Source organism: Fulmarus glacialis, unplaced genomic scaffold (assembly GCF_000690835.1).
Source record: "Fulmarus glacialis isolate BGI_N327 unplaced genomic scaffold, ASM69083v1 scaffold13308, whole genome shotgun sequence".
NCBI classification, from domain to species: domain Eukaryota; kingdom Metazoa; phylum Chordata; class Aves; order Procellariiformes; family Procellariidae; genus Fulmarus; species Fulmarus glacialis.
Window position 1 is genome coordinate 4,466 of NW_009230289.1, and position 8,651 is coordinate 13,116.

At 48.2% G+C, this 8,651-nt stretch overlaps 1 protein-coding gene across 1 annotated transcript in view; it reads right to left on the minus strand.

Annotated features, from left to right (window-relative positions):
- Positions 1–332: 332 nt before the first annotated feature.
- PRKG1 (protein kinase, cGMP-dependent, type I) overlaps positions 333–8,651 on the minus strand; it is a 31,303-nt gene continuing 22,984 nt past the window's right edge. The window contains exons 5-9 of the mRNA XM_009584174.1: positions 7,914–8,077; positions 6,859–6,981; positions 6,696–6,758; positions 5,594–5,660; positions 333–735 (exon numbers count right to left, since the gene is read on the minus strand). Coding sequence (XP_009582469.1) covers positions 637–735; positions 5,594–5,660; positions 6,696–6,758; positions 6,859–6,981; positions 7,914–8,077 — 516 coding nt within the window. The 3' untranslated portion in view covers positions 333–636. The remainder of the gene's footprint in view (positions 736–5,593; positions 5,661–6,695; positions 6,759–6,858; positions 6,982–7,913; positions 8,078–8,651) is intronic.

Sequence of the window (8,651 nt, forward strand, 5' to 3'; positions counted from 1 at the left end):
AGCAGTTGTGCTTTTGTTTTACCAGGCTAAAAACCCAATTTCTCAAAAAGAAAGAGGAAAGGTTAACATTCAGTCTTGTCAAGAATACCGCTCGGAAAGAAAAAGGACAAATTTTACCACTGCTCTGATGTGAACTCTTTGACCGGTACCGTTGTGGTCCTCCTTTGCTTCTACGCTGGCCTACAGTAGAAGACCTACAGAGTCTGGAGGGTGGGAGTAGCCCAAATCCTGCACTGTATTTAGCTACAGCACTTAATAAATTACTATTGATCCTACTGATAAAGCCAGTACCTCGCAGCTAGAATTAAGTGCGTCTTACACTACGTATCTCTCGACTTTTATAATTAAGAGCGTAGCAAGATCGTCGCAGTGATAGAAAACATATTTCTTTACTGGTGAAAGGCTTTGCGTCAGGACCACCATGTCAACTGCTATTTTAAGTTCGAACGTAAAACATGAAGAGCACTATTGTCATCTAAGCAATAAGTCCTAATGCCACTGTAGTTACTGTAGCAGCATCAATCAAGGCATCATGGTGACCCCGAGCACTGATCCTCCCCAATTCTTTCGGTTTCGCTGGCAGCCACGTCCCAGGAAGCTGTCTTCAGCAAGGCAGAAGCAGGTAAGAGAAATACATTAAAAATCTATGTCCCATCCTGAGTTGTCGTCAGGGGGTGGTTCATCACTGTCCTCCGGGAAGCTGTCAAAATTGCTTGTGTCTGTTGGAGATGCAACCTGCGGAAAGAAGAGAGTGGGAAGAAGGGGACGGTCATCAAAGTGGACCTCTGCAGACATTTCCTCTCCACCTCACGACCGTGAACGCTCAAAAGCATTCATTGCGAACTGCAGCAAGCAAGGGAAGTTCTGCATTCCACAGCTTTTTGCTGAATCCCAGGAGGACTTCCCACAGCCCCCCTACTCTACTGATCCAGGCCCTCTAGGGTCTCTAGTTCAAGAGCAACTGTCCTACCCATGGTTGGCAAAAAAGACTGGGAAAAGCCCTGGGCTTCCCCGAAGCCCAGGATTTCCAACTTATGGCTCCAGGATCCTGAATTCGAGGCTGTGAGCTGCGCCCTGCCGCCTTCGGGGTTCCTGACAAGTATTGCTCAGCCTACGGAGCCTACCAAAGAAACCCATCTTCCTAGGATGAAGGCCAAGTACGTTTCTTTTTTGGAAATGTCCTTTAAAATCTACCGTAGCTAGATAATTTCTAATTTTTTTTGCTTTACAATGATGACTGAAACTTTCTCACAATGAGACCCTGATACATTCAATGCAACTTAAAAAAATGAAACAATACGAAAACAGAGCAGCAACTCTCCGGACCAAAATCATTAGTCTCTTACTAGAGACAATCGGTACTTTACGCCGTACCCCACGTAGCCAGTGCAGGTGGAGGGGACACAGGAGCGCTGCGCAGGAAACCCTTGCTGTATTTTTCAGCCATTTCACTTGTGCAGCTGGTGGAGAAGCCACGGCCAGAGCCCAGCCTACAGTCCAGGAGACGTATTTGATGCTGGATATGCTGCTATAAGCCTTGGGAAAAGACTATTTGATCAACGAGAGCTCCAACTTCAGCTCTAAATTTAATAAGCTGCTGAAAACATCTTGGGGAAAATTAAGATCCTTGAATACCCAGCTCGCTTTGGAAAAAACCAACCTGTAAAAGCTTAGTGGAGTACTACAGAGTGATGAGATGCTTCACTGTGTACCGAATACTGTTTACTTTGGTGGTGCTGGCACTGCTGAGTTTGGAGAGCCTTCACCCTTCAGGTCCTCACCCTTGGGGTGCTCCACACTCGCCCTCCTCCATGGGGCCGTGGGCTGGACCACAGCCCTCTGTTTCTCTCAGCCCACCCCATGTGAGCTCTCCCGCTGGGAGCAGAATCATAGAATCATAGAATCATTAAGGTTGGGAAAGACCTCTAAGATCATTGAGTCCAACCGTCAACCCAACACCCCCATGCCCACTAAACCATGGCCCTAAGCGCCTCATCTACACGTCTTTTAAATACTTCCAGGGATGGGGACTCCACCACTTCCCTGGGCAGCCTCTTCCAAGGCCTGACCACTCTTTCAGGAAAGACATTTTTCCTAATGTCCAGTCTAAACCTCCCCTGGTGCAACGTGAGGCCATTTCCTCTCGTCCTATCGCTGGTTACTTGGGAGAAGAGACCGACCCCCACCTCGCTACAACCTCCTTTCAGGGAGTTGTAGAGCGCGATGAGGTCTCCCCTCAGCCTCCTCTTCTCCAGGCTAAACAGCCCCAGTTCCCTCAGCCCCTCCTCCTCAGACTTGTGCTCCAGGCCCTTCACCAGCTTCGTTGCCCTTCTCTGGACACGCTCCAGCACCTCAGAGTCCTTCTCGTAGTGAGGGGCCCAAAACTGAACACAGTATTCCAGGTGCGGCCTCACCAGGGCCGAGTACAGGGGCACGATCACCTCCCTGCTCCTGCTGGCCACACTATTGCTGATACAGGCCAGGATGCCCTTGGCCTTCTTGGCCACCTGGGCACGCTGCCGGCTCATGTTCAGCCGGCTGTCGACCAGCACCCCCAGGTCCTTTTCCTCTGGGCAGTCTTGGGGATGTACGTACAAGATACCAGCTACCAAAGTGTAAGAGATGCAGTCGGTGTGGCCGTTCACGGAGGACGCGCGTGAGCTGTAGCTTCTTGCGAAAGCCTCTCAGCAGCGATGGACGGGGTGTAAGTGGACTGCATGGGGTGAAAGCACCTATGGAGCTCCCCGGGGCTCCTCTGCAGATGTCCGCTCTGGGAGCACCCAGCAGGGCAGGCACGGTTTTTTGAGCCCTGGTTAGATGAGGCTTTAAGGGAAGTAAGTCCTGCTTTGGGAAATGGATTGCCTTTTGTGTTCATCTGACAAAATAAAAAGGCTGAGTATACGCAAGACCTCAAATGTAGAGGGTTTTCTTTTCCTTAGAAGAAATACGATTTGGGGAAGAAAGGTTGGACGAGTTGTTACTCTGCTGATTGACTTTATGTGACGCTAACGCTGTTGTGTGCCATTCCCCACAGCTCTGAGGTCCAGGTCACCTACATGGCCTGCAGTCCTTCACTGTCAGAGACATGGGAACAAACGTCCCTCTCAATGCCCTCTCCAGCCAAGAAGGGACACTCGGATTTATCTCCTGTCCACCCAAGAAGATACAAGTGCAAATGTCAGCATCAGCTGGCTGGCTGCTTACCAACATCAGGGCTTGAGATGAGTTACGGTGCAGAGATCTGCACGTCTTTCTCAAAGGCGAGAGCTGCGATGCAAGACAGCATGTCTTTGGAAGAGTCAAGAAGTAGGAGAAGCTTTTCGGGACAGCTACTGTCACAGATTTAAGCGGTGGTATGGAGGCTCAGCTGCTCCCTGTCCTAGGAGCAGGCTGTAAACTGAGATCTCCTAAAATCCTGTGGAATAAGAGCTAAGGAGCAGCATTCCATTGCCTCCCCGGTAGCGCCACGTAACTGCTGCTGAGGGTTTAAGAGCTGGGGAAGGCTTTTTTCTTAAGAAAACAGCTAGCCTCTATGGTTAGCCCTGCTGGCTCCTTTCCCGTTAACAAGGAGAGGTGCACTGATTGAAGGAAAACCTGGTTTCTTCTCCCAGAGCTATGTATTTTAGGTCACTTTTCAGATACGGCCCTTACTGGCAGTTGGGACTTTTGCCAAAGCAACTGAGGTGGCTGTGGAAAACAAGGCTGAGCGGGACAGCCAGCCTTGGGGTGGACGAGGTTCACTAGTTAATGGAGGCAGGTTTTGGAGAGGATCTCAAGGGTATGTTTAGAGAAGATACTAGTCCTAAGAGCTCTAGGAAAGAATAAGCTATGTTGAATTGGGATTAGGGCAATGTACGGCTGTCAGCACTGAGCTGTCCTGGAAGAGGACAGGATGCTCCTGAAGAGCATCTGAAAAGGAAAGGATGCTCCCGTCTACTTTGGACAGCCTTGATGGTGGTGTGCTGGCCAAAAGGGTGACAGCAGATCGCTCTCTGCGTTCCCTGGTAGGACATCACCAGACCCATGAACATACAGCCTTGATGATGCCAAGAAACAATGCCAACGAAATGAACTGGGTGCTCACACAACCCTTTTCTCCTACCACGTTGGACCTAACTGAACAAGCAAAGAAAACATGATTTCCTGCACAACAGGCTGGAGAGCAGCCTTCCTCTAGGCAATGCCAAAGGAGCAGAGACCATTTCTGGTGGTGGAGCAACGTCCCAGCTTGGGGACGTCAGGGAGCAATTCATGCCCATAGAGAGCAGATACCGCTGAAGTCGCTGCTGCTGGTTGTGCTGTCTGAGGGTTAGACATGCAGGGTCCATACGTATATTGGGTAAAAGCAGTATTGGAAATATTCTTACCAAACGAAAACTCCACTAAAACCAATTAGAGAACCATATTGGGGCATTTTCAGGCTACACTGACATCCTGCACGGGTAAACCAGGAATTGAAACTGGATGTAAAGGAGCAGACTTGACTTTGTTGTCTGACTTGAAATGTGCTGAACAGTACTGCTGACAAATTAATACTCATTAAAAAGAAGCTTAACAGAAAAAACACAGTTTTGATGTATAAAACATTTCTACGCTCTTTGGGCATCCTGCTTTAGGCAGGTATTTGCAAAGCCCTGCTTTCTCCCACCGATTGCCAGTAACTTCTGCAGCCCATAGGGCAAAAGAGGGGGATGCAAAACCCTTTTGCGCTTTCATAGCTGCTAAGAAAACTTTGGGATGGCAGATTTAGCCCCGGAGCCGTGCCTGCCGCTGCTGCAGGAGGTGCAGGACCGTGGGCGGACGGAGCAACGGGGTGCAATTAAACACGATTGCTAATGTCATTCTCTTGGTGATCCCGCGGGAGAGGCACGGAGAGAAAGGGATTAAGTTGAAACAAGGAGGGGAGGCTGCAGAACAGAAGGGGCCAAGGTAATTTCTATCAGCTAATCCTGTTTGGTTTCCCTTTGCGGCGGGCACAAAGACATCAAAGGAAGAGATTTGCTCCAAAGGAAAATGAGTCGAGCTGTCCCTCCGCGTCTGCTCCCAGTTAAACATAAACCAGGCGGTAACAGGGCTTTTCATGTAGGACACGGACGCAGGAAAAAAAGGGTGAAAAGCACAAAAGAAAAGACAGAAGGAAAGGTTAATGCAAAAGAAAAGGGAGATGGCATACAAATCCCACTTGCCTTGCCAAAAGAAATAAGAGTAAGAGAGAGAAAGAAAGAGGACACGTCTGAGAGAAGGGGTGAAAGTGGCAGCTCTCCAGCAAAATGTGAAAAGTAGATGAAGAAACAAGTGGAGCAGGTGAGGAAGAGGAAAATGTGTAGTAGTGAGTGATCCTGCCCCGATCTCCTGCTGCGAAGGGCATTTCATTGCAGTCATGCCCTCCCTAAACCACCTTCTCCTGGAAGAGACTGCCCAGAGACCACGTATAGCTGGAAATGTCTCTAACGGGACTTCTTCAAGCATCTTCAGAAGAAATAAAGCACACGCTGTCGCCACTTATCTACAGTGTATTAGTGCCCGAAGCTCACAACATTCACGTAAACGAATCTTATTGGCCGGGAAGGAGAAAAAAAGTAGGAAAACTTACACTTGGTATTATAGGAGGTGTCAGTGTTCCTTTTCGTAACCCTTCCCAGTTAAAGCCTTCAAACCATCTAGAAGGGAGGGAATAATGAAACAGTTAGACATATGGTGAAAATCTCTCTGTAACACCAAATGAAATTTAAATTGCTTGAACAGTGGGGTTTCATCTCCTGCAGTCATCTTCTTCAAATTGTCCAATTAGCCTTCATAATTTTTCCTGTCATCTTTATACATGTTTTTGGGGACTGAAAATGAAGCGTGTATAGCAACCCAGTGGTGATACCCGGGTAAGTACAAATTACCAATGCTCAGAAGAAAACCGCTCCTCACTGCAGGTGTCCTGGGAGCTGCTCTTTCCTTCCTATAGGGTCAATCCCTCCCATACGAGACCCCTAATGTCATTTCTTCGTAGGAGATTGGGAGCTAAGGGCATGCACAGGGATGTCCTCCTCCTGGTTTGGGCACCTCAGGTTTTGCTCGAGCTACAGCAGCTTAGGTGGATGGAGGAGCCCTGAGCTGAGCCTTCAATCTGCCCACCCAAAATGTTCATCCAACCCATTTCTGTTGCTTTGGGGATGGGAGAAGAGAAGGACCAGCATGGATGGATGAGATAACCTGCTTCTGCAGTGGGTCTCTAACTTGCTCTCATTCCCCTCCAGCAGTGTGAAAACTTATGAGATATCACTTAACAACTCTCTCCCATCAGACCCAAAGGGAAGATGAATTAACTTCACCGGTGGAGAGGAAGTGTGTTGGGCTGGGGGAGGGAAGGGAAATCAAGGAAAACCTTGGAAAAGGATTCCTCAAACCCAAAAAAAATCCAAGCAGGCGGTGGCCGAGTTGGATAGCTTCCAAATGCTCTTCTGCGTTGGGAGTAATTCAAGTGCCGTGGTCAATGTGCAATGCGTTTTGCCCATAGGCAGGGCTGGCATCTAGACCAAAGCCTGGGGAAAAAAACTCTGATGGAAATTCAATTCGAGTCTAAAGCACACTAGAAAGGAAAGGCCAAAGGAGTTTAAGAAGAGTTATTTTTTGCTGAAAATGGAAGTGTTTGAAATGCGTGTTTCTGTGGGTTGGATCTGATGGATGGTGCTGAAGACACTTACTTGTGCTTTTGGATATCTTTCACTCCGTTTTTCAAGTTCCCTAATCTTTCCGATGGATTGTCCCTATAAAACGAGTAACAAATCGGTTACTTTCTTAATCCTTCTGAACGATTCATTTCTTTGCAAATAAGGTCAAGATCATGATTATATTTCATGCGCTTACCTGCATAGTTTTTTAATTAAATTAGCAGCATTTTTGGCAATCTTCTTTGGAAATTCAATCATGTCTATTCCCCTTAATATGATGTTATAGGTCTTCATGGGGTCTGGGCCTGAGAAAGGGGGACTTCAGAGGGGAGAGGAAAAAGGAAAAGATTAAAAGCTTCTCTTTAAAATAGCATTGAAGATCGATTAAAAAAAAAACCACCAAACCAAAGCAAAACACAGTACCCTACTGAAATGAGAAAAGGTAGATGACAACTAGCAATGCTTTGCTTCCTCTGATCTTAACCATTTCCCAGCCAAGGAGCTCTGACACTGACGCTGGTGCTGCCTGGAGTGAAGTACCGAAGAATAAAGTCATGTTTTCTGCAGCAGCACGTGCTAAACCTCTCACTTCCATGATGGCCCAGGTCCCAGTCCGAGCAACGCTCGCTGGCCTGTTCTCTGTTTGATGTTGCGACATGCTTTCAGTGGGGATTAATTAGGTTTCCACAGGTTTAACAGAATAGGGGCCTGGGTCTAGCCCCAAAGGATAAGCAGCCTGAGGTGACGGATCCCTTTCCAGCTCCTGTATCCTGGGAGTGAGCGATGGGGGATGAGGTGAGGAAGTGCGAGGAAGCTGCTGCTGCCAACGTCAGCAGTAATATATACATCCAAAACTAAATAAGGGAAAGGATGGATATAGGGACGCAAGTCCCCACGGGGTCAGGTCTACCTCCTCCTTTTCAGACATGTGGCAGCCCCTCGCTGCACCTCCCCGCTTGAATTGCAAACCCTTTCCCCACCACATTCAGCTCACTCTCAGTTATAGTTCAGGGCCAGAAATGAGTTTTTGGGTGTCATTTCGCCGCACTTCCCAAAAGGCCTGCTCATGTCTTGCCCTTTGAGAGGTCTGCATGGGAGCTGTGATTTAAAGTGGAAAAACTAATTATTAGGTAAGCGCCGTGCCGCGACACCACATGCCAGCTCTGAACCTTCCCCTCGCCTAATCAGGGTGACAACGGCAGAAATACTCGGATCTATTTTCAGCAGCGGCGCCGGCCCCGATGCCCATACCTGCCAGTCAGGAGTTCATACATTAAGATTCCCAGTGACCAGTAGTCTGCCGAAATGTCGTGACCTTTGTTCAGGATGATCTCGGGGGCTACGTACTCCGGGGTTCCACAAAAAGTCCATGTTTTCTTTCCAAATCCTATTTTCTTTGCAAAGCCAAAATCGACCTGCGGAAAGGAGGGGAGTACCATCAGGGCAGAGCAGGAGAGGCAATGTCAGCCATGTGCTCTGCTCCTCTTGAAGTGAAGCAAAGCAGAAAGGGGGGTTCATGGGAATGTCCTCCTGACTAAAGCGTCGTGGGTCATTCCAGAACCAGGCAACCGCAGCGACCTTTTCGCCGAGTGATCCTTCGTAATATAAAAGGAAGATTCTCGTGAGGGAACAAGAACAAATGCCGGCACCGAGGGTTTCTTGGGGGACGTAACTTGGTATCATTCACAGCTCTGGTTGATTTATTTTGCTTTTGTTTTTTTTTTCTTAACTCCCAGCCTTAACCTGAGCAAGGAACTATTGAGGCTAAATACTGAACATTTTGGCATAGAATCATAGAATCATAGAATCATTAAGATTGGAAGAGACCTCTAAGATCATGGAGTCCAACCGTCAACCCAACACCCCCATGCCCACTAAACCATGTCCCTAAGCGCCTCATCTACATGTCTTTTAAATACCTCCAAGGATGGGGACTCCACCACTTCCCTGGGCAGCCTGTTCCGAGGCCTGACCACTCTTTCAGTAAAG